We start from the raw sequence: 24,336 nt of genomic DNA, 5'->3' as shown, positions 1-24,336 counted from the left end.
GAGTGGCTGCGCGCATGCGCACGGCCCGCCCCCAGCGCGGCCACCGCGCCCCCGGGGCGCTCGCACTGCGCCTGCGCGCCGCGAGCACCGCCCCTCGCTCGGCAGACAGCGGGGCGGCGGCGGCTCCTTCCGGTCTCCTGCCAAACCTGTCAAACACCAGTCCAGTAAAATTCAGACCTAACGGTATCCTTTCTAAAAAAGAGAGTCCTATCTGACTGCCTTTTCTGCCTTTCCTGTGTTTAACCCGTTGACCGGTGGGCAGCTCCCCAACTCGGACGTGTACGCCTCCGCTTGCTGACTGACGGGTAAACGCGGCCCTTCGACAGGCCGGCGACAGGCCGCCTGACAGGCGGCAGAAGTGACAGTTACAACAGGAAGTGCCCTGCTTCAGCTTCTCTTCAGTGCGTCCGCCACGTAGGGAAAAGGAGCCCACATTGAAGTGACAGCTGAAAACCAACCCCAACTTCAGCCGCGTGGGCGGTGCTCTCTCACCTTGCGCATCCGGCGGAAGGCCCTGCTGATTGGCTGCCGTCCTGCCGGCGGGGCGCGGTGATTGGTCGGTGCTGACCCTTGACGTCAGCGGGGCCTTCTGGGCGCGCGCGCCGGAGCAGCTTTGAAAGTGAGGCGAGCGGGCGTCATGGAGGCTTGCGGGAACCTGGCGTGCGCCCTGCAGACCTGGTGCCCACTGGACCTCAGCCAAGGTGAGGACGCGCCCGGGGTCCGGGTGCTCGGAGGGGTGCTGGGCAAGGGCCGCGTCCTCCTTCCGCTCTGTACTCCTGTGTTTCGGCCTTGCCCCCGGGTCTGCGCGGAAGCCTCGCAGGTGCCGGGGCTTCGGCCGCGCGGCTGTTTGTTGGCCGAGCTGACCTTCTGAACTTGGGGCCCAGGGGTGCGGCTGCAGCCTCCGGGCGCCCGTCGTCACTGAACGGCAGTGGGTGTCCCCACCCGCCGCAGTCGCTGCTGGCTGCTGCCTCGAGGCTGCGTTCCATCCCGCGGCATCTCTGTAGCCGGCAGTCTTTTTTTTTTTTTTTTTTGACTCATATGTTTCTGAGTCATTTCATTTTGTTTGCCTCACCTGTCCCTTTCCACTGTACACTTTATTTGGGCTTATTAGCTAGTGATTTAGACGGTAAAGAATCTGCCTGCAATGTAGGAGACACGGGTTCGATCCCTGAGTAGCCAAGATCCTCTGGAGAAGGGAACGGCAACCCACTCCAGTATTCTTGTCTGGAGAATCCCACAGACAGAGGAGCCTGGCGGGCTGCAGTCCATGGGGTCACAGAGTCGGACGCGACTGAGCGACTTCAGCTTGGTTATAAGACTTTCACAAAGGGACAGCTGAGATAGCTTTTTATTATTTCTTCTCTAGCTTGAACATATGGGGAGGCTGGGTCTTCCCCCAAACTGTTAACATCTATAAAGTGTTTTCCTACTTCATGTTTTTAGAGGATGGCCAACCTAATAGCCAGCTGTCAGTTTAATAAGTAACAGGTTTTTCTAACCTTTTCTGCTTCTCTCTTCATTCTGCCTCCCCTGTGTAGTATGACTTGTGCCCAGAAAACTGTTCTCTTCTTGAATGTATTTAGAGTCTAAAGCTAATTGCTGCAGAACATTAGCTGACTGTGGTTGCCCTTTCCTGCTAGAATGGGTGGATGGAGTATGGGAACTGGAATTCACGGAGACCGAGCCTCTGGATGCCAGCATAGAAGCAGAGATTGTGCAGACTGGACTGAGCGCATTCACAGAGCTTTACAGCGCAATGCTACCTTTTGCTACTGAAAAACGTGAAGCTGCTGAGGTAAAAGAGAAAAAAACCAACCCAGCCCTGTCGTTGTTAGAAATGTCAGGTAAAAACCCGGTATCGTCTAGAGCTTGGTCTCTGGTGTGCAGCGCAGAAGGGAGAGCGGGGTAAAGAGTGCGGTTCACTTACTGGGATGGCCTCATAACCGTCCTCCCAACTTATTAGTCTGTGATTCCTTTCATGTCATGAGCGTTGTTAACAAGAGCAAATTAAAGGACAAGAGTAAAGGCCAAGGTAAGGATGAAAACCAGTAAGCGAAATAAGAAAAGGTGGCCGAGGACAATGCAGTGACAACTCAGGACACCTTCGCTTTAAGGAATTGGATGTTAATCTGAGAAGTGATTAGTTGAACTAAGAAAGGGAAAAAAGAGTTGCTTTAAATGGAGTTCTACATAGTGTGACTGTTACTCTTTAGGTCATAAGCTTCTTTTCAAAAAACTAAAGAACTAGAAAGCAGAACAAAGAATGCTATGCTAAGTCGCTTCAGTCGTGTCCAACTCTGTGTGACCCCATAGATGGCAGCCACCAGGCTCCCCTGCCCCTGAGATTCTCCAGGCAAGAACACTGGAGTGGGTTGCCATTTCCTTCTCCAATGCATGAAAGTGAAAAGTGAAAGCGAAGTCGCTCAGTCGTGTCCGACTCCTAGCGACCCCATGGACTGCAGCCCACCAGGCTCCTCCATCCATGGGACTCTCCAGGCAAGAGTACTGGAGTGGGATGCCATTGCCTTCTCTCAAACGAAGAATACTTAGGTATTAATATTTCTGAAAGATTTAAATTAACAAAAAATATTTCTGTTATTAGTTTCAGGTAGCTTTTCAAAAATTAAATCAATCTGTTAAATACTTGTTGAGCATAATGCTAAGTACCACGTGCAGTACCCAGGAGGGTCACATGGTGAGGGTACGGAGCCTCCCCCTGCAGGGGCAGCGGGAGGGAGAATGAAGCGCTGGGAGCGTGCACTGTCATTGCTCTGGCCAGAGCCTGTGCAGTGACCACATCCACGGGCGTGAAGAAGCACGGGCCACCAGCTCTATGTGTTAGAAACTGCTGTAGGACACGTTAAATACCATCTTGGCGTGGAGAAGGCATCTTGGCTTGCCTGGAAAAGGCAGCTTGCTGAGGTTGAGGTTGGGAAGGTCCCAGAAAGAAAGAAGGTAGCTGGCTGGAGGCACATCTCCACAAACGGCTGGAATGCTGACCAGTAATGAGGATTCCAGGGCAGCCTTGAGAGGGATCCTCACAATGGGGATGCACAGCAAGTCTGAGGGGATGGGGCAGGGTGGGGGCCACAGGACAGCTGTGAGTGGGGTCCGTGGTAGGCTTCCAGAGTGAGGTGTTTGCTGTCCACAAGGTTCGGGTCTAAACGTCATCCCTAGACTAAACCGCTTGTCCTCACATCTGCCTCTAGGAGGAAAGGGTTCTAGGGCGCAGTAGACCCAGGAACGTGAAGAGTGCTGTTTCAGATGGGTGTTCTTAACCAAACACGGACTTAAGGGGGGACTGCTGTCCCCAGGGAGCTCCCTGGGGACATTATGACTGACCCCTGAATCACATGGGTTTTGGCTGCACAGGCCCACTTATATGCAGAGTTTTCAGCAGGACTGCATGGTCCCGGGTGTTTCAGTCCCTGGATGCAGAACCACAGATGTGAAGGAACTGTGTCTACGGAGGGCTGGCTGTGAATTACATGAGGACTTTCCACTCGCCCCATGTTGTTCAACAGTCAATTGTGTTTTGCTCATTGATTTTAAAAAAAATGTGTGTTGTGGTGTGGTCTGGGTTATGGTTGTGGAAATTGGAGTGGAGGGCTAGAAACTGGGGACTCTTTTTTCAAAAAGAGTTAATAGAGTTTTGTGAACTGGGTCTTTGTCAGATATGAAATGCTGCTAAGGTGATTGGGTTCCCCAGGGTCACAGTTCCAGGCAGCGGGAGGGGAGCTGAGGTGGCCTTAGAAATGAAGATGTAACTGCTTTCTTCCACAAGCTTCATGGTGAAGGAAAGAGGTTGCAGAGGTCTAATTTCCTGAACTTTTGTGGGCTTATGTGTTTTTAAGGTGGCTCATAGTAAACCATATTTTGTTCCTACTGTTTGCTTTATACAAATAACCTATTTTCTTATCATGTCTATAAGAGAAGAAAGCATAGAACAGTGATCAGATTAATGAAATTATGGTGTATGCTCTAGGATTTACTTCCTCTCCTACCGAGGCTGTTTCTGCAGTCTGTTGAGCGAGACACTTTCAGGTTTTCCTCTTCTGTTCCCATTGCCCACAGAACATTTCGACTTAAAAAAAGTTTCTCTGATTTTTTTTAGTTAGTAATTAGAGTAATAAATGGATTGAGGTACATTTAACATAGATGGAGGGGTGACTTGTCCGAGTAATCACTGATATAGGTTCCCCAGTGTAGCTTTCAGGTATAGTAATTTCAGAAATACACATGTTTCAAATTTACCCGAAGTTATTTTGCAAGTTTAATTAAGGTTCTTGTATAGTTTCTTATCTTTGTGACTTTCATTTTATTTTTTCTTTTATTGGCTGAGCCACTCAGCTTGTGGGATCTTAGTTCCCAACCAGTAACGGAACCCAGACTCTCCCCAGTGAAAGCATGGAGTCGTAACCACTGAACCACTCCAGGAAGCTCCTCAAATTTGTAAACTTTGAATAATACACTTTAAAATTTTCTGTTTTAGTCCCTTTGAAAATGGCAGACGTTTATAATTAGGAGGCAGAATGGTCTATTCGTTTTTTTTATAGAGCACTAAGCATTCAGAGGAATCAGATACAGCAAGAGGAGACTCTCACAGTGCTCTAACGACTGGTACTTACCGTTTGCCCTCCCCTAGAGCATTTGGACCTTCTTCATGGAGAACAGAATTTCCCACAATGCGCTGATGGCCTTGTTTCACCACTTCGTTTATAAGGTCCTTAAGAAAAACGTCAGTGCTCAGCAGCAGGAATTCGGCCTTCATGCTGCCGGGCTGTATTTTCTGCTATTGGAAGTGCCAGGTATGCACGTTTGGTGTGATGGGGCAGGCCTTCTGTTTGTAATTTGTTTGCTTGGTTTTGAACTGTTATATCAATGCTTTGTCCTCACTGGGAGATTAGGTGACAGTGAATCCGTGAAGCACATGGTCTGTCACAGGTGTTCAGAAAGCTCTCCTGTTTTCCTGTAAATGTGATTTCGGATGTTACTATGCTAAGTCTATAACCCAGCACACAGTCCCAGAGAGGTAAGGCTGGAGGGGGTGTGCCATGTGCCATCGAGACATCCCTGCCCTCTGACTCCTGTCCAGCCTGAGAACAGTGGCAGTTGGAGGGATGCTGTTGCTTCCGCTGTGTGGCGTGGACAGTCGGTGGACTGCTCTCATCTCCAGGGCTGAGCACAGCTGCTCACAGTGAGGGAGCACAGAGGGGAGTGTGTCTGTGCTGCTGCCCCACCTCCTTCAGGCGAGACCCACCCCGGGCCCGGGCAGGAGACGGTGTGGCTGAGGAGTCAGCTGCAGCTGTGGGACTGCGAGTTCACTAGAAGAGAAAATCAGGATCAGTCCACCTGCTGCTTGTCATTGCTTATGTCAGTGCCTTTGTAGTAAATGTTAGGGACCTACTCCATATGATTTGAGAATTGGAAGAAAAGCTATGACCAATCTAGACAGCATATTAAACAGCAGAGACATTACTCTGCTGACAAAGATCCGTCTAGTCATAGCTGTGGTTTTTCCAGTGGTCATGTATGGATGTGAGAGTTGGACTAACGAAAGCTGACCACTGAAGAATTGATGCTGTGGTGCTGGAGAAGACTCTTGAGAGTCCCTTGGACTTAGAGGATATCCAACCAGTCCATCCTAAAGGAAGTCAGTCCTGAATATTCATTGGAAGGACTGATGGTGAAGCTGAAGCTCTAATACTTTGGCCACCTGTTGGGAAGAACTGACTCATTGGAAAAGACCCTGATGCTGGGAAAGATTGAATGTGGGAGGAGAAGGGGATGACAGAGGATGAGATGGTTGGATGGCATCACCACCCCGATGGACATGAGTTTGAGCAAGCTCCAGGAGTTGGTGATGGGCAGGGAGGCCTGGCGTGCTGCAATCCATGGGGTCTCAAAGAGTCGGACACAACTGAGCGACTGAACTGAACTGACTGCTCATTGCCTAGGTGGAAGTTGAATGAAACTTTTTTGCTAAAGGTTGCTGTTAGTTAAGGAAAAGCCTGTGTTTGTTTTTTAATATTTCATTGTTGTAGCAGATATATTTCAAAGCAATTAAACCTACCTTGCTTACTCTTCATTCTTTACGAATAGGCAGCGTAGTCAATCAAGTTTTCCATCCAGTGATATTTGACAAATGCATTCAGATTCTAAAGAAGTGCTGGCCTCAGGAATCCAGCTCGAATCAGAAAAGAAAGAAAGAGCAACCAAAGAACACTCAGGGCAGCTCACAGGAGAGCAGTAAGAGAGCAAGGCCCCACAGGAGAGAGGAGGTGGAGGTAAGAAGGGGTGTGGTCATAAGGCGTGTCTGATTTGTGTAAGAATTTATATCAAGTTAGGGTGTCGGGGATCATGATTATGCCAAAGCCCTAGCATGCTGTCCTCCTTCCCTCCCCTAGGAGTGGCCTCATGCCCTCCTGAGCCTCTGTTCCCCATGCCGTCTCCCCAGCCTCCCTGTCACCTCCCTCCAGTCTGTTCCCAGGGGTGCCTCACCGCAGGCCAGCAGGTGTTACCTTATTTTCATTAGAGACCATGGTTGAAGTGTTCAGAGGACTCATGTCCACAAGAACATCATAGAATAACATTAATTCCAAATTCTCGTGTGACTGGGGTAGAGGTTCATTGACAGCAGAACTGGTAAGAAACCCAGGCAGTCTCCCTGACGTGAAAATCCGGACCCAGAAGCTGTGGTAGCCTTCATCTGGTCCAGACTGAGCTTGCAGCCATGGGCCCAGGGTGGCCACCTAGAGTTCCACTGGCTTCTCAGGGACATTGCAACCTCGGGACAAGCTGTGAGGCGGCGCCACACAGTCAGCTGTGTATTTCTCCATAATCTAGATGGATGAAAGTGCTCAAGAAGAAGAGGGTGAAGAGAGTATTTTTTTTTCTTCTGAAGATCGTCGTCAAATTCGAAATGTCATCTTTCAAGTTTTGAAGAACTTTATAAGGCTTCTTTCTAAATTCTCCTTAAAAGAAAAGCCAGAGTGTATACAGAATTGTGTGGAGGTAAGTGAGAATGCCAGGGACCTTGGGCAAGTTCAAAGAGCGACGACAATGGCCAAGATTTAAAGAGTGAAAAAAACCAGGCCTTTTCTTGGTATCTGTTTTCCAGGTCTTTGTTGCGTTAACTAGTTTTGAACCAGTTCGTTACGAATTCCAGGCTACGCAAGCCCGGTGAGCAATTAAATCTTCCAGTGCTAACATTTAATTAGGGTATGATGTTTTGCTGAAGCAGAGGTGTAAATGTCATTTTATCCTAATTGGCACACAGGTAGAATTTATTCATTTAAATATGGCTGATAGGGTTAGGAGTTTATCCTAGTGAAATCATGTCCATTAACTAGTCTTTTGCCTTTTTTTTAGAATTCTCAGAGAAATGAAATGTATACCAGAACTGGCCTATCACGGATTGTATTTGCTTTGTTCCCCTCTTCACAGAGAAGGAGACAAGGTAAAGGGGACGGGAGCTGAGTTACAGGGAACTGAAGGCACAGGGTCGTGCGACTAGAAACGCTGGAAGGACTCAGCGTGACGTGGTGTGAACTTGCTGGACCATTGGTGTCTGTGACGAGAAGCGCCGTCAGCACGTGGCTGACATTCAGGCCCCTGGTGCCGCAGGGCGCTCCTGTGGGCGTAACGCAGGCTCCAGTGGGGCCTGTAGACGAGCAGGAGCCGCCGAGCACTGCTGCCCCTCGCGCGCTCGCCAGAGGCCTCTGGGGCAGGGCAGATGGCTACGGGCCTTGCCGCTCCCTCGCAGGCCCCTGTGCCCCTGTGTTCCTGTTAGCGCCTGTGCCTTAGTGGATAATTCTGCTGACACTCCTGGTCAGCATTCGTATCTAGATTTGCCCGCTGCTGCTGCTAAGTCGCTTCAGTCGTGTCCGACTCTGTGCGACCCCATAGACAGCAGCCCACCAGGCTCTACTGTCCCTGGGATTCTCCAGGCAAGAACACTGGAGTGGATTGCCATTTCCTTCTCCAATGCAGGAAAGAGAAAAGTGAAAGGGAAGTCTCTCAGTCGTGTCTGACTCTTTGCGACCCCATGGACTGCAGCCTACCAGGCTCCTCTGTCCATGGATTTTCCAGGCAAGAGTACTGGAGTGGGGTGCTGTTGCCTTCTCCAAGATTTGCCCGCAGTGACCTTCAAAGCCACACAGCCCTGACACTGGGGTTAGGGCTTTTTAGGCCCTAGGCTGTTACTCAACCTGAATGTCGTTGGTGCAGCAGGAGTTTGCAGAAAACGTGGCAGACCAAGGCCCTTGCCTTCGGTGCCTGCAGTGCCCTGGTTTCCAGGGGCAGCGGGGTGAGGAGGCCCTGGGCACTCGGGCTCTGCACTTGGGTCCTACCCCTCGCTGCTGTGTGTCTCCCTTTGAAAAGAAAAAAAAGGATTACTTACTTTTGGCTGTGCTGGGTCTTTGTGGCTGCGAGCAGGCTTCCTCTCAGTTGCTGCAAGTGGGGGCTACTCTCTGATTATGGTGCAGTGGCTTCTCGTTGAGCACAGGCTTAGTTGCTCTGAGGCATGTGGGATCCTCCCGGACCAGGGCTTGAACTGGTGTCCCCTGCATTGGCAGAGGGATTCCTTACCACCGAGCCACGGGAGAAGCCCTGTGTGTCCTCCGTGAGTCCTTGGTGTCCTCACCTGGACAAGGAGGATGAGGGGCTTCCCTTCCTGTGGATTTCTCAGGAGGACTGCAGGGAGGAGTGCCTTGGTGTAATGCCTTCTGTTTAGAAAACACCCCATATTTCTCTAATATTTGATGTCGTTCTCTCTTCCCCGTGTTTGGAATATGTGATAGCATTCACATTAAGACTTTTAATTTCTGTGCCCTTTTTAACATTGTAGGAAGTGCAGAGGATGGGAAATAACCCTTTCAGGCAGCAGCATCTCTAAGGACAGGGTGTTTTTCATTGCAAAAGTGTTGGCCTGATGTTGGGTGACTGGTTGTAGCCTGACCTTTGATTACTTGACTTGGGACTACTCATCTTCCAAGTCTTTTATTAAGTATAAAGTGGAGATAATAATAGTGTCAAGTATAAAATGGAAATGTCTTGCTGACCTTGTTAGGTTGAGAGATTTCAGAGTAAGTATGGTCAAATCTCGTAATGCAGAGACATGCTTAATGCAGTACCTGCCACATCCTTGGTTTCCAGTAAATTATTTTATTCACTGGATGCATGAGTTAAGTTCTTGAGTAGATTATGTGAGATGATATATGGGAAGCTGTTCTCTAAGCTTCAGGTGTAATATAGGTAGAGAATCATCACCTTCCTCTTTCCTCTGAGGGGTAATCCGTTGCACTCTTTGCCCTTGCTCAGTTGCGGCTGATTCTCTGAGCCCTGGTTTCTGGGCTGGAGTATAAGGCAAGCAGAGAAACTGGGTGGAATCCGGCTCATCAATCTGTAGGCAGCACCTCCACACTGTTCATTTTGTGCAGGTATGACACCTGGTCATCAACCAAAACCTGTGTCAACCTCTACCTGCTGGCACTTGAAATAGCTCACTGTGGTCTGCGTCAGTTTCCAAGGCCCTGGGTTTCTCTGTCATGCCTTAAAGTTGCATTTCCTTTGCTCTTCCAGGTTCTCAGATACGTTTTGCATCAAATGCTCTGCATAATACTGATGGTAGAAGTGGGTAAAGGCTCCCATCACACCCCCCTTGCCATCACACCTCCGGTTGTCAGCAGTAGGAAGCTGGCCGTCCAGTTTGTAAGGTAAAGGACACACAGCTCGGGTCTCTCTCTCTGTCACTTGCCCTCAGTCGCCTGGGCCCTGTGCTAGCCAGGACCTCTGACACCTGTGGAACTGACACATGTCTGGGCTGTGTGTGGTTTGTGGTTCAGAATAAAGCGCATAGCAGCTTGTCTGGCTTGTGTGGTAGAGGGTGGTGTTGGGAGCAGTGAGGAGTGCACGGTCCGTGGGCCCGCCTGTGAGGCCAGCTCTGGGTCCCGACCTCAGTCTCAGTGTCTGCTGCTCCAAGTCTCTCTGCCTTTTTGACTCTCCTCTGAGTCTCTTTCCTTAGGTTCCTTGCCACTTTTTTTTTTAACTTCTTTATCAATAATTGATAGACTAATCTTCCCCTCACGAGTCAGTAAGCTTTGCCTACAAAGTCCCACGTCTGGGCTTTACTGGGAAGATGCTGCTGCATCACAAGCTGTTCTGTCCTCAGTCTTGTCTGTCTGGCAGCAGCACGGAGGTGGTGGGGACAGTGGAGAGCGTGCCCGTGAGCAGATGCGGTGCCCAGGCAGGTGCGGGCGTGGGGCATGGGTGCGGGCGCAGGTTGCGGGTGCAGGTGTGGGGTGTGGGCGCGGGGTGTGGGTGCGGGTGCTGGCATCTAGGTACAGGCACTGTCTGACCCCTGAGTGAGCCTTTCTCCTTAAGGATTTTTTTTTAAACAGCAAATAAGAGGTTTTAAGTAGAAGCATGTGTTTTAAATTTTCCATGTATTCATGATGTCAGCAGTTGTAGTACTATTTCTATAATGGCGTAAATAAATTTGAAAATGGGTTGAATCTGGGCATTTAATAGCTTCTTTGAGGGTTAATTTTGGAGTACTGTTAGATATTCATTTTGCTGACCTACCACAAGGTAGTACTATGTCTCAATCTGTCATTTACTTCAAAAGGCTATATTGGAGCCTTTTTTTAAAAAAAACTATTATCAAGCTCTTCACAGAGAAAGCTTGCCAAATTTTTTTAAAGTTATTTATTTATTTATGGCTGTTCTGGGTCTTAACTGCTGCATGGGCCTCTCTCTAGCTGTGATGACTGGGGGCTACTCTGATCGCAGTGTGCAGGTGTCTTGCTGCAGAGCGTGGACTCGAGGGCTCCCAGGCTTCAGGGGTTGAGGCACGTGGGCTCAGGAGGTGTGGCTCACGGGCTTAATTGCGCCTCTGCCTGTGGGTCCTTCCTGGATCAGGGATTGAATCCACATTTACTGCATTGGGAGGTGGATTCTTTACCACTGAGCCACCAGGGAAGCTTTATTTCAGCCTTGATAAGAACCATTGTAAGCAGTCCAAGGATCTTGGGAGGTCTGGGCCCTGCCCCTCCCTGACTGGCTGCTGGAAGCAGTTTGGAGACCACCCGGGCGTGGGGAACGGTGCTCCACCGTGACGCTCTCTTCACAGCCCACACGCTCAGACCTTGCTGCCAGCACAGGCAGATTGTTCTTAGTAGTTACGGTTTCTAAAATGTAGAAATGTCACTATTTTTGAGAATAGGTTCAGGGAAAGTTGTTATTTTACTTTTATTATAGGTATAAACAGTGACTGTTTCTTTTTTTTTTTTAAAGTTTGCTGGTGGATGAACTTAAAGAAAGCATGTACCCAGTCCTTCGTACTCTACTGCAGCACATCTGTGTCAAGGTACTGTTTGCTGTATTATCAAGAGTATGAAAAACATGTGAAAGTAAATACCTGTGTGTGTTCGTAGACATGAGTCTATATCATTACCAAGCACTGTATTTTTTATTTAGTATGTTCACTGTTCTCTTTGAATATTTTTGGGAGGATAAAACAACTTTTTTTCCTTCTTTAGAAAACTTCAAATATATAAAGATATAGAACAGAGTAATGAACAGAATGTTAAGTGATTTTGTATAAGGAGAAACTCGACCAGCACATAGGCACACTGGATTTTCTTAGGAAGCAGATTTCATCATATCTCTTCAGACATAAATATTGCATGCGTCTCTACAGCATAAGAACTCTTCAGAAACATATCCACAAAATATTAACATACCTAAAAAACTCACAATAATGCCTTAATATCATCCAATGTCCGGTTAGTATTCAAAATTCTGTAAATATCTCTTAAAACTTTTAACAATTTGGACAGATGATGCTTCACTTGAACTCTGTGGATCCTAGAGATCTGTAAACTCTCTGAAATTGGGCTTGGAGATTTCTTCTAGGCTAGTCTCCCAGTAGGTCTGAGACGTAGAACTGGATAGTCATTTCTGTAACATGTAGATGTTTGGCACTGTTGCTGAGCTGGGTGCACTCAGCGCTTGTCTGCTTGCACCAATGCATGTGTCTCTGTCGTGGTGCGTGGGGCCTGGCGGGGCAGCTTCTCAGGGTCTGTGTTTCAGGTGGTCGACAAATCTGAGTACCGGACTTACGCAGCTCAGTCCCTGGTCCAGCTGCTCAACAAGCTTCCCTGTGCAGAATATGCCTCTTTCATGGCCTGGCTTTATGGATTAACGCGCAATGCCAAGGTAGGCGCTACGCCTGCGTGAGCTCCTGGCTCGCGGCTCTGCAGCTCTGTGCCTGCAGGCTGCAGCTGCAGCAGCACGGTGCCTGCTTCCTCTGTGATGGGGACGCGTGCGGCTCTGCTTCACCAGGTCTCCCACCGGGTCTTCACTCTTGATGTGGCCTTGGCCCTCCTGGAGCTGCCTGAACGAGAGGTGGATGGCCCGCTGGCCCCCGAGCATGAGAAGTTCCTGAAGCATAAGTTCTTGGTTCAGGAAATCCTGGTTGCCCGCTGTAAAGACAAGGCCCCGACGGTGCGCAGCAAGGCGCTCTCCAGTTTTGCACTCTGCTTGGAGTCCTCTGCCACAGCCCCGTCGGACAGCATCCAGGAGCTCCTGCATAACAGTGAGTGCGCTGAGCACCCCGAGCCTGGCCTCGCTCCTGCTGGTCCAGACTGGGTGGCAGAAATAATCAGAGTGCTGCGATAACCGCGGCCCCAGTCCCCTTCAGCTGGTGGTGCTGTGGAGTAGCTCTTACGTGAGTGGTTTCACAGGCCTGTCCTCGGGTTGAGATTGTTGGCTGCGGTCGTTACTACTTTGTGCCGTTGGGTAGTGGATGCATGGGGCCTGTGTAATGCACACAGTGAATTGTCAGTATTTAGAATCTGTCTCATCTTCAGGCCTGATTATCTCGAAATGGGTTCTTCTGTAAATATTTACATATGGTTTCATACTGTGACTTTCCTTCTCTGACCCGTCTGCTTACTTATAGCTCCTGCAGTTCCAGGAGTACAGAGCCACCGACAGAGTCCATCAACAAATTCATCAGGTAAGAAAATCAATGACTATAGTAAAGTTGCAGGATATAAAATCAACACCCAGAAATCCCTTGCATTCCTATACACTAATAATGAGAAAACAGAAAGAGAAATTAAGGAAACAATTCCATTCACCATTGCAACGGAAAGAATAAAATACTTAGGACTATATCTACCTAAAGAATCTAAAGACCTATATATAGAAAACTATAAAACACTGGTGAAAGAAATCAAAGAGGACACTAACAGATGGAGAAATATACCATGTTCATGGATTGGAAGAATCAATGTAGTGAAAATGAGTATACTACCCAAAGCAATCTATAGATTCAATGCAATCCCTATCAAGCTACCAACAGCATTCTTCACAGAGCTAGAACAAATAATTTCACAATTTGTATGGAAAAACAAAAAACCTCGAATAGCCAAAGCGATCTTGAGAAAGAAGAATGGAACTGGAGGAATCAACCTACCTGACTTCAGGCTCTACTACAAAGCCACAGTTATCAAGACAGTATGGTACTGGCACAAAGACAGAAATATAGATCAATGGAACAAAATAGAAAGCCCAGAGATAAATCCACGCACATATGGACACCTTATCTTTGACAAAGGAGGCAAGAATATACAATGGATTAAAGACAATCTCTTTAACAAGTGGTGCTGGGAACTCTGGTCAACCACTTGTAAAAGAATGAAACTAGAACACTTTCTAACACCATACACAAAAATAAACTCAAAATGGATTAAAGATCTAAATGTAAGACCAGAAACTATAAAACTCCTAGAGGAGAACATAGGCAAAACACTCTCTGACATACATCACAGCAGGATCCTCTATGACCCACCTCCCAGAATATTGGAAATAAAAGCAAAAATAAACAAATGGGACCTAATTAAACTTAAAAGCTTCTGCACATCAAAGGAAACTATTAGCAAGGTGAAAAGACAGCCTTCAGAATGGGAGAAGATAATAGCAAATGAAGCAACTGACAAACAACTAATCTCGAGAATATACAAGCAACTCCTACAGCTCAACTCCAGAAAAATAAATGACCCAATCAAAAAATGGGCCAAAGAACTAAATAGACATTTCTCCAAAGAAGACATACAGATGGCTAACAAACACATGAAAAGATGCTCAACATCACTCATTATCAGAGAAATGCAAATCAAAACCACTATGAGGTACCATTTCACACCAGTCAGAATGGCTGCGATCCAAAAGTCTACAAGCAATAAATGCTGGAGAGGGTGTGGAGAAAAGGGAACCCTCTTACACTGTTGGTGGGAATGCAAACTAGTACAGCCACTATGGAGAACAGTGTGGAGATTCCTTAAAAAACTGGAAATAGACATGCCTTATGATCCAGCAATCCCACTGCTGGGCATACACACTGAGGAAACCAGAAGGGAAAGAGACACGAGTACCCCAGTGTTCATCGCAGCACTGTTGATAATAGCCAGGACATGGAAGCAACCTAGATGTCCATCAGCAGATGAATGGATAAGAAAGCTGTGGTACATATACACAATGGAGTATTATTCATCCATTAAAAAGAATACATTTGAATCAGTTCTAATGAGGTGGATGAAACTGGAGCCTATTATACAGAGTGAAGTAAGCCAGAAAGAAAAACAGCAATACAGTATACTAACGCATATATATGGAATTTAGAAAGATGGTAACAATAACCCTGTGTACGAGACAGCAAAAGAGACACTGATGTATAGAAGAGTCTTATGGACTCTGTGGGAGAGGGAGAGGGTGGGAAGATTTGGGAGAATGGCATTGAAACATGTAAAATATCATGTATGAAATGAGTTGCCAGTCCAGGTTCGATGCACGATACTGGATGCTTGGGGCTGGTGCACTGGGATGACCCAGAGGGATGGAATGGGGAGGGAGGAGGGAGGAGGGTTCAGGATGGGGAACACATGTATACCTGTGGCGGATTCATTTTTATATTTGGCAAATCTAATACAGTTATGTTAAGTTTAAAAATAAAATTTAAAAAAAAATTAAAAAGAAAAAATTAAAAAAAAAATAAATAAACAAAACTGCAAAAAATATCTTGGCTTCATATTTAATTAGAGTGAAGCCTTCTCCCCGTGGGACAAGCACCTCATTAAAACACATTTCCAAACCACTTATAATGATTCTTTGACAATTTGGATATCCCAGGTGCTTTTCAGCTTATTGGGGAATCTGCTGATTGGTGATCACTTTGAAGACAGTTCAGGCTTAAGTGGATTTAGAGTCCAGGAAAAAAAAACAAAAACAAAAAACTCCCAAGTGAACAGAATACCTTTAGGACTTTTTGGAGTTTTGAAGTGCTGGAAGGAGCTGCCAGGACAGGCAGGAGAAATGAATTCCAGTACAAATGTGCAGTTAATCATTTCTGTGATCTTATTCCCCTCAAACTCCATTTGCTTTATTTGTTTCATTGGAAAACTAAGTATGTGTGGAAATAGGGGTAAAAAAAAAAAAAAAGAAAATCGGTCAATATACTGTCAGATATTGAATAATCGTGCTTTTAATTAAAGGACTTGCTGAATATTTGTAATGTTTTCTGTCTGCATATTACCTGATTTACTATTGCACTTTTTTCTTCAAAGAAGTTAAAATTTATTTCAGTAATGATTCATAGTAACTTAAATGTGTAATATGCTATGATTATGTTAATGAAAAGTATAACAATTTTTTAGTGTATTGACAGAGCCTTTTTAAAATTTATTTTTCAGCTTTTTCCTATCAGAGGCAGGTACCTAACCCTTCTGCAGGTTCAGAGGTGATCCACACAGACAGCAGTGGTGAAGGAGCCGGATCTATGGGTATGTCAGATCTTATCCCTTATTAGATGAGCAGTAACCAGTAGATTTCAGACAACTGTAGGCAGAGCCTCAAAACGTGGGAATTTTTTTTCAAACTCACCCTTACCATTGGAAGGTCTTTTGTTTTCCCTTAAAAGTAATTCCCATCTTATTTCCTTAATGGTGTCCTTGCACTATTCTGTATTTCATTTCAAGGTAAAGAATAAGATGCATTTCACTTGTCATGTATTTCTGTATTTCACATATTTCTGTCACACTTCAGAGAATGTTACAAGTATTTTATTTGCTCACTGAAGTCAGTTGTTATGAACACTTGGGCTTCCTGACCAGAAAGGACCAGTTACTAGGGAAGGTGCTGCTGATGCTGCTGCTAAGTTGCTTCAGTCGTGTCTGACTCTGCGCGATCCCATACACGGCAGTCCACCAGGCTCCCCCGTCCCTGGGATTCTCCAGGCAAGAACACTGGAGTGGGTTGCCATTTCCTTCTCCAATGTGTGAAAGTGAAAAGTGAAAGTGAAGTTGCTCAGTCGTGTCCGACTCTTCACGATTCCATAGACTGCAGCCTACCAGGCTCCTCTGTCCATGGGATTTTCCAGGCAAGAGTACTGGAGTGGGGTGCCATTGCCTTCTCCAAGGGAAGGTGCAGTAGAATTAAATTTAGTTTAGAGAAAAGTCATCACAGAAGAGGGGGAAAAAATGCACAATACTGTGGCCCTTGTTTATCTTTTATTCCTTATTACTTTTTCATGTGGCATCTTGACTGTGCTCATGCCACCCCAGGATCCACTTCTAATACATGACAGGGAACTGTGAGTCCTGGCTTCCATGGGAAAGTGCAGAATCTGGGTTATAGTTTCTCTATACTAGTAATGCTGAAGCTGAAACTCCAGTACTTTGGCCACTTCATGCGAAGAGTTGACTCATTGGAAAAGACTCTGATGCTGGGAGGGATTGGGGGCAGGAAGAGAAGGGGACGACAGAGGATGAGATGGCTGGATGGCATCACTGACTCGATGGATGTGAGTCTGGGTGAACTCCGGGAGTTGGTGATGGACAGGGAGGCCTGGCGTGCTGCGATTCATGGGGTGGCAAAGAGTCATACACGACTGAGCGACTGATCTGATCTGATCTGATACCAGTAATATGAACTGTCTTTTAACAGGTCACATATACCGTGTGGAAATTCTGGGATCCTTTCTCCCATGAACCCTGTACTTGATTCTAAACACAAGTGATGTTTGTTCTCTTTCAGTGACTTACTGAATCAGAATAATCTGGGATGGTAGAGTGTCAGTGTGAATCAGGAGGGCAGAAACACACCTGGCTAGGTGGCAGAACGACCTGGAGCTACTCTCAGGTTCTGTTTCTGTCTAGCTGTATGGTCTGTGAAAGTCACTTTTATGGGCTCTTCCTTCACCTATATGATGACATGGCATCCTGTAGTAGAGAAAAACTACATTAGAAGTGAGAGGCAGTCTGAATGCCTAGGGCAGTTGTGTTACTAAAAAGCTGGATGACCCAAGACATGGGAGTCAGCAGACCTCCCTGACTGCTTGTCACTTCTGATCCTGTAACCTTGTCTGTCCTTCACAGAGGGCTTTTGTCAGGTCTGCAGAGATCATATTTAGAGAAGTGACTTTAAAAGATAGATAGAAGAGAGAACATGTGCAGAGAATAACTGATATAATGAGATCTATCACTTTATTTGATACACATGGATATCATTCCTCCCAATCTGTGCAAGGCACTGCAGGTACGAACCCTAACAAAAATAGTTCCATGTCTTAAGGAGCGGGGGAGAGGCAGGCATGCGTGTGTGTAAAGTCATGGTGCTGTGAGACGGGTGCTGAGGGCAGTGAAGCGCTGTGGCAGCCAGCACTTGCCATTGCATCGGAAGCGCTACATTCAATGACTAGACATCAGCCTATGCTACTCAAATTCAGAGTAGTAACTCAGGATGTACCAACAGATTCCCTAAAATATCTAAAGAAGTTTAATGTGGAAAAATGTTGAATGTTTGTGTTAGCTCCAGTCTGAGCACATTACAGGTTCGCTGTTGTGCATTGTCATTCAATTGCTCAGTTGTGTCCAACGCGTTGAGGCCCCATGGACGGCAGCACACCAGGCTTCCCTGTCCACACCATCTCTCAGAGCGTGCTTAAACTCAGGTCTGTTGAGTCCGTAATGTCATCCAACCATCTTGTCTTTTTTGTGTAGTTCTTCTGTGTATTTTTGCCACCTCTTCCTAATATCTTAATATCTTTTGCTCCTCCTAAGTCCATCCCGTTTCTGTCCTTTATTGTGCCCATCTTTGCATGAAATGTTCCCTTGATATATCTAATTTTCTTGAAGAGACTCTAGTCTTTCCCATTCTGTTGTTTTTCTCTATTCCTTTGCATTGTTCACTTAGGAAAGCTTTCTTATCTCTTCTTGCTATTCTTTGGAATGCTGCATTCAGATGGGTATATATCTTTCCTTTTCTCCTTTGCCTTTGACGTCTCTTCTTTTCTCAGCTATTGGTAAGGCCTCTTCAGACATTGAACAGGAGGCAGTGATCAAAACCATCTCCAAGAAAAAGAAATGCAAAAAGGCAAAATGGTTGTCTGAGGAGGCTTACAAATAGGTGAGAAAAGAAGAGAAGCGAAAGACAAAGGGGGAAAAGGAAAGATATACTCATTTGAGTGCAGAGTTCCAAAGAATAGCAAGGAGAGATAAGAAAGCCCTCCTCAGTGATCAGCGAAAAGAAATAGAGGAAAACAATAGAATGGGAAAGCCTAGAGATCTCTTCAATAAAATTAGAGATACCAAGAGAACATTTCAGGCATAGATGGGCACAATAAAGGACAGAAATGGTATGGACCTAACAGAAGCAGAAGAGATTCAGAAGAGGTGGCAGGAATACACAGAAGAACTGTACAAAAAAGATCTTCACGACCCAGATAATCATGATGGTGTGATCACTCACCTAGAGCCAGACATCCTGGGATGTGAAGTCAAGTGGGCCTTAGGGAGCATCACTACAACAAAGCTAGTGCAGATGATGGAATTCCAGTGGAGCTATTTCAAATCCTAAAAGATGATGCTGTGAAAGTGCTGCACTCAATATGCCAGAAAATTTGGAAAACTCAGCAGCGGCCACAGGACTGGAAAAGGTCAGTTTTCATTCCAATCCTAAAGAAGGGCAATGCCAGAGAATGTTGAGGCTACTGCACAATTGCACTCACTTTACATGCTAGCAAAAGTAATACTCAAAATTCTGCAAGCCAGGCTTCAACAATAAGTGAACTGTGAACTTCCAGATGTTCAAGCTGGATTTAGAAAAGGCAGAGGAACCAGAGATCAAATTGCCAACATCTGTTGGATCATAAAAAGCAGGAGAGTTCCAGAAAAACATCTACTATTGCTTTATTAGCCTTTGACTGTGCGGATCCCAACGAACTGTGGAAAATTCTTTAAGAGATGAGAATACCAGACTACTTACCTGCCTCTTGAGAAATCTGTATGCAGGTCAAGAAGCAACAGTTAGAACCGGACATGGAACAACAGACTGGGTCCAAATCAGGAAAGGAGTACGTCAGGGGTGTATATTGTCTCCCTGCTTATTTAACTTATATGCAGAGCACATCATGTGAAATGCCAAGTGGGATGAAATACAGGCTGGAATCAAGATTGCCCAGAGAAATATCAATAACCTCAGTTACGCAGATGACACCACCCTTATGGCAGAAACTGAAGAAGAACTAAAGAGCCTCTTGATGAAAGTGAACGAGGAGAGTGAAAAAGCTGGCTTAAAACTCAACATTCAAAAAACTGAGATCATGGCATCTGGTCCCATCACTCGATGACAAATAGATGGAGAAACAATGAAAACAGTGACAGACTTTATTTTCTTGGGCTCCAGTCATTGCAGACGGTGACTGCAGTCATAAAGGTAAATGACACTTGCTCCTGGGAGGAAAAGCTGCGGCCAACCTAGACAGCATATTAGAAGCAGAGACATTACTTTGCTGACAAAGGTCCATCTAGTCAAGGCTATGGTTTTTCCAGTGGTCATGTATGGATGTGAGAGGTGGACTATAAAGAAAGCTGAGAGGCGAAGAATTGATGCTTTTGCACTGTGGTGTTTGAGAAGACTCTTGAGAGTCCCTTGGACTGCAAAGATATCCAACCAGTCCATCCTAAAGGAAATCAGTCCTGAATATTCATTGGAAGGACTAATGCTAAAGCTGAAATTCTAATACTTTGACCACCTGATGCAAAGAGCTGACTCATTGGAAAAGACCCTGGTGCTGGGAAAGATTGAGGGCAGGAGGAGAAGGGACGACAGAGGATGAGATGGTTGCATGGCATCACTGACTCGATGGACATGAGTTTGAGCAAGCTCTGGGGGTTGATGATGGACAGGAAAGCCTGGCGTGCTGCTGTCCAAGGGGTCACAAAGGGTCAGACACAACTGAGTGACTGATGTGAACGGAAGTGGACTCCTGTGGCATGTATTAGCCTCCGTGCATCATTTCTCAGGCACGCTATCTCCCAGGTCTCACCCCTGAATCTGTTTCTCACTTCCACTGTGTAGTCGTCAGGGGTGTGGTTGAGGTCATACCTGAATGGCCTTGTGGTTGTCCCTACCTTCTTCAATTTAAGTCTGAATTTGGCAGTAAGCAATTTGTGATCTGAGCCACAGTCAGTTCCTGGTCTTTTTTTTTGTTGACCATATAGAGCTTCTCCATCCTCCTGTGCAAAGAATATAATCAATTTGATTTTGATATTGACCATCTGGTGACGTCCATGTGTAGAGTCGTGTCTTGTGTTATTGAAAGAGGCTGTGTGTTTGCTATGACCAGTGCATTCTCTTGGCAAAAGTCTGTTAGCCTTTACCCTGCTTCATTCCGTACTCCAGGGCCCAATTTGCCTGTTACTCCAGGTGTTTCTTGACTTCCTACTTTTTCATTCCAGTTCCCTGTAATGAAAAGGACATCTTTTTTGGGTGTTAGTTCTAAAAGGTCTTGTAGGTCTTCACAGAACCATTCAACTTCAGCTTCTTCAGCATTACTGGTCGGGGCATAGACTTGGATTACCGTGATACTGAATGGTTTGCCTTGGAAACAAACAGAGATCAATCTGTTGTTTTTGAGATTGCATCCAAGTACTGCATTTCAGACTCTTTTGTTGACTGTGATGGCTACTCCATTTCTTCTAAGGGATTCCTGCCCACAGTAGTAGATATAATGGTCATCTGAGTTAAATTCACCCATTCCAGCCCATTTTAGTTCACTGATTCCTAAAATGTTGATGTTCACTCTTGCCATCTCCTGTTTGACCTCTTCTAATTTGCCTTGATTCATGGGCCTAACATTCCAGGTTCCTGTGCAATATTTTTCTTAACACTATCGGACTTTACTTCCATCATCAGAATATCCACAACTGGGTGTTGTTTCTGCTTTACCTCAGCCTCTTCATTCCTCCTGGAGCTATTTCTCCACTGACCTCCAGTAGCATATTGGGTACCTACAGACCTGGGGAGTTCATCTTTTAGTGTCGTATCTTTTTGCCTTTTCATGCTGTTCATGGGGTTCTCAAGGCAAGAATACTGAACTGGTTTGCCATTCTCTTCTCCAGTGGACCACATTTTGTCAGAACTCTCCACCATGACCCATCCGTCTTGGGTGGCCCTACATGGCATGGCTCAGTTTCATTGAGTTAGACAAGGCCATGATCAGTTTGGCTAGTTTAATTTTCTGTGATTGTGGTTTTCATTCTGTCTGCCCTGTGATAGATGAGGATAAGCGGCTTACGGAACCTTCCTGATGGGATGACTGACTGTGGGGTAAATTGAGTCTGGCTCTGGTTGGGGGGCCGTGCTCAATAAATCTTTAATCCAGTTTTCTGCTGTTGTGTGGGTCTGTGTTCCTACCCTGTAGTTTGTGAAAGTTGCTCAGTCCTGTCTGACTCTTTGTGACCCCATGGATAGTCCATGGAGTTCTCCAGTCCAGCATACTGGAGTGGGTAGCCTGTCCTTTCTCCAGGACATCTTCCCAACCCAGGAATCAAACCAGGGTCTCTGCACTGCAGGCGGATTCTTTACCAACTGAGCTATCAGGGAAGCCCCCTGTAGTTTGGCTTTGGCTGAGGTCAAACTGTGGTGGGGTTAATGGTGGTGATGATGACCTCCTTCAAAAGGACTTATGCCAGCATACCTCGGCTCCTAGGACTGTTGTATTCAGTGCCCCTGACCCTGTGGCAGGCCAGTATCGAGCCATGCTTCCACTGGAGACTTCTGGATGCTCATAGGCAAGTCTGGCTCAGTCTCCTGTAGGGTCACTGCTCCTTCCTCCCGGGTCCTGGTGGGCACAAGGTTTTGTTCGTGCCCTCAGAGAGTCTGTTTCCTGTCCTGTGGAAGTTTGGTAATCAAATCCCACTGGCCTCCAAAGTCAGATTCCCTGGGGGTTCTCAGTCCCTTTGCCGGATCCCCAGGTTGGGAAGTCTGTTGTGGGCCCTAGAACTTTTGCAACAGTGTGAGAAGTTCTTTGGTATAATTGTTCTCCATTCTGTGCGTCCTCCACGTGGTGGCTCTGTGGTGGGGCTAATGGCGACCTCCTCCAAGAGGACTTTGGCCAGATGCCACGCCCCCCAGCCTGCTGCAGCCAGCGCTCCGTCCCCAGGGCAGGCCACTGCTGACCTGCGCCTCCGCAGGAGACACTCAGACACTCTCAGGCCGGTCTGACTGAGTCTCTTGTGGGGGTCACCGCTCCTTTTCCTGGGTCCTGGTGCAGACAGGGTTCTGTTTGCACCCTCTGAGCGACTCTGGTGGGTATGAGGTTTGATTCTAAACGCAGTTTTGCCCCTCCTGCCATCCTGTTAGGGTTTCTCCTTTGCCCTGGGACGTGGGGGTATGTTTTTTTTGGTGAGATCCAACATTCTCCTGTTGATGGTTGTTCAACAGCTAGTCGCAATTTTGGTGTTCTCAGAGGAGTAGATGAGCACAAGTCTTTCTCCTCCGCCTCAGAATCCAATAGTGGATTCTCACTGTTGTACAGACGTTTCCAAACGCTACTGTATTGCTTTAATGATGCGTCTAAATGATAAGAGCTTGCCAGAGGTAAAGAGCCCATGTTCCCACCTTATTTTTGATAAACTAAAATGACTTGTGTTGTTGGCATTAACTGTACGTTAAAAATTTGTATAGTTACTACATGCCAGATACTGTGCTAATAAGTACCGTTGTTGGTGTTTTTTGTTTTGAGAGATAATTCATAAAAGTCACCGTTTAAAGTATGTTGAATCCAGTGGTTGTTAGTGGTTCATAGATTTGTGTAATCAACTTCCAGAAGCTTCTCATTAACTGAGTGGGAAACCTCATCCCCACGAGCAGTCAGTCCCTGTGCTCCCCCCGTCTGTGGATCCTCCTGTTCTGGACAGTTCACACAAGTGCAACCCTAGAACATGCAGCCTTGTGCAGACAGCTGCTTTGCCGTCTGTTTTCAAGGCTCATCTGCGGTGAGGCGTGCACTACTGCATCAGCGCTCTGCTCCTCTTGCTGGCTGCATATAGCCCCTTGTATGGGTGGACCACATTTTGTGCGTTCGTTCATTCTGGCAGTTCCTCAAAATGTTAGACGTAGAGTCACCACATGACCCAGCAGTTCCACTGCTTAGTGTGCAACCACAAGGGAAGAAAAGAGTGAATCCACACACACACTCATACACAACATCCGCACTCATGCACCACATGGAATGAGGATGTTGGTAGAAGCATCCTTCACAGTAGCCAAAAAATGGAAACAACCCATGTCCATTTATCTTTTGATTTTTGAGGTAAAAGTTCATATTTTCTACATCCAGATCCTTTTCGGATATGATTTGCACACCTGTTCTTCTCATTCTTAGGGTTATCTTTTCACTTTCTTGATGGTGTTCTAAGAGTTTTATAGTTTTAGCTCTTAACATTTTGGTCTTGGTTCAATTTTGAGTTAATTTTTGCGTATGATGTGAGTTAGGGATCCATCTTTCACTGTAAATATCAAATTGTCCAACTCTTTCCGACCTATTTGGACTATACAGTCCATGGAATTCTCCAGGCCAGAATACTGGAGTGGGTAGCCTTTCCTTTCTCCAGGGGATCTTCCCAACCCAGGGATCGAACTCAGGTCTCCCACACTGCAGGCAGATTCTTTACCAGCTGAGCCACAAGGGCAGCCCAAGAATACTGGAGTGGGTCACCTTTCCCTTCTCCAGGGGATCCTCTCGACCCAGGATCAAACCGGGGTCTCCTGCATTGCAGGCGGATTCTTTACCAGCTGACCTACCAGGGAGTGCCAATGTGGGATATATTGCCACCGTAACGACACTAAGCTTTCCAGCCCATGAACAAGGGATGCCTTTCTATAGTTAGGTCTCCTCTAATTCATTTCAGTGATGTTTTATAGTTTTCAGTGTGTAACTCTTGCTGTTTACACTTATTCCTAAGTATTTTATTCTCTTTGTTTATTATA

At 46.3% G+C, this 24,336-nt stretch overlaps 1 protein-coding gene across 2 annotated transcripts in view; it reads left to right on the top strand.

The window, feature by feature from the left end:
• Positions 1–486: 486 nt before the first annotated feature.
• NCAPD3 (non-SMC condensin II complex subunit D3) overlaps positions 487–24,336 on the top strand; it is a 60,136-nt gene continuing 36,286 nt past the window's right edge. For both annotated transcript variants that reach the window (XM_055547265.1, XM_055547264.1), the window contains exons 1-13: positions 487–701; positions 1,641–1,795; positions 4,646–4,808; positions 6,103–6,287; positions 6,847–7,014; positions 7,121–7,182; positions 7,372–7,459; positions 9,583–9,716; positions 11,296–11,368; positions 12,094–12,219; positions 12,346–12,598; positions 12,965–13,021; positions 15,756–15,845. In XM_055547265.1, coding sequence (XP_055403240.1) covers positions 638–701; positions 1,641–1,795; positions 4,646–4,808; positions 6,103–6,287; positions 6,847–7,014; positions 7,121–7,182; positions 7,372–7,459; positions 9,583–9,716; positions 11,296–11,368; positions 12,094–12,219; positions 12,346–12,598; positions 12,965–13,021; positions 15,756–15,845 — 1,618 coding nt within the window. In that variant the 5' untranslated portion in view covers positions 487–637. The remainder of the gene's footprint in view (positions 702–1,640; positions 1,796–4,645; positions 4,809–6,102; positions 6,288–6,846; positions 7,015–7,120; positions 7,183–7,371; positions 7,460–9,582; positions 9,717–11,295; positions 11,369–12,093; positions 12,220–12,345; positions 12,599–12,964; positions 13,022–15,755; positions 15,846–24,336) is intronic.

The sequence above is a fragment of the Bubalus kerabau genome, chromosome 15 (assembly GCF_029407905.1).
Source record: "Bubalus kerabau isolate K-KA32 ecotype Philippines breed swamp buffalo chromosome 15, PCC_UOA_SB_1v2, whole genome shotgun sequence".
Taxonomy (NCBI): Eukaryota; Metazoa; Chordata; class Mammalia; order Artiodactyla; family Bovidae; genus Bubalus; species Bubalus kerabau.
This window is presented reverse-complemented; position numbering and strand designations above follow the sequence as displayed.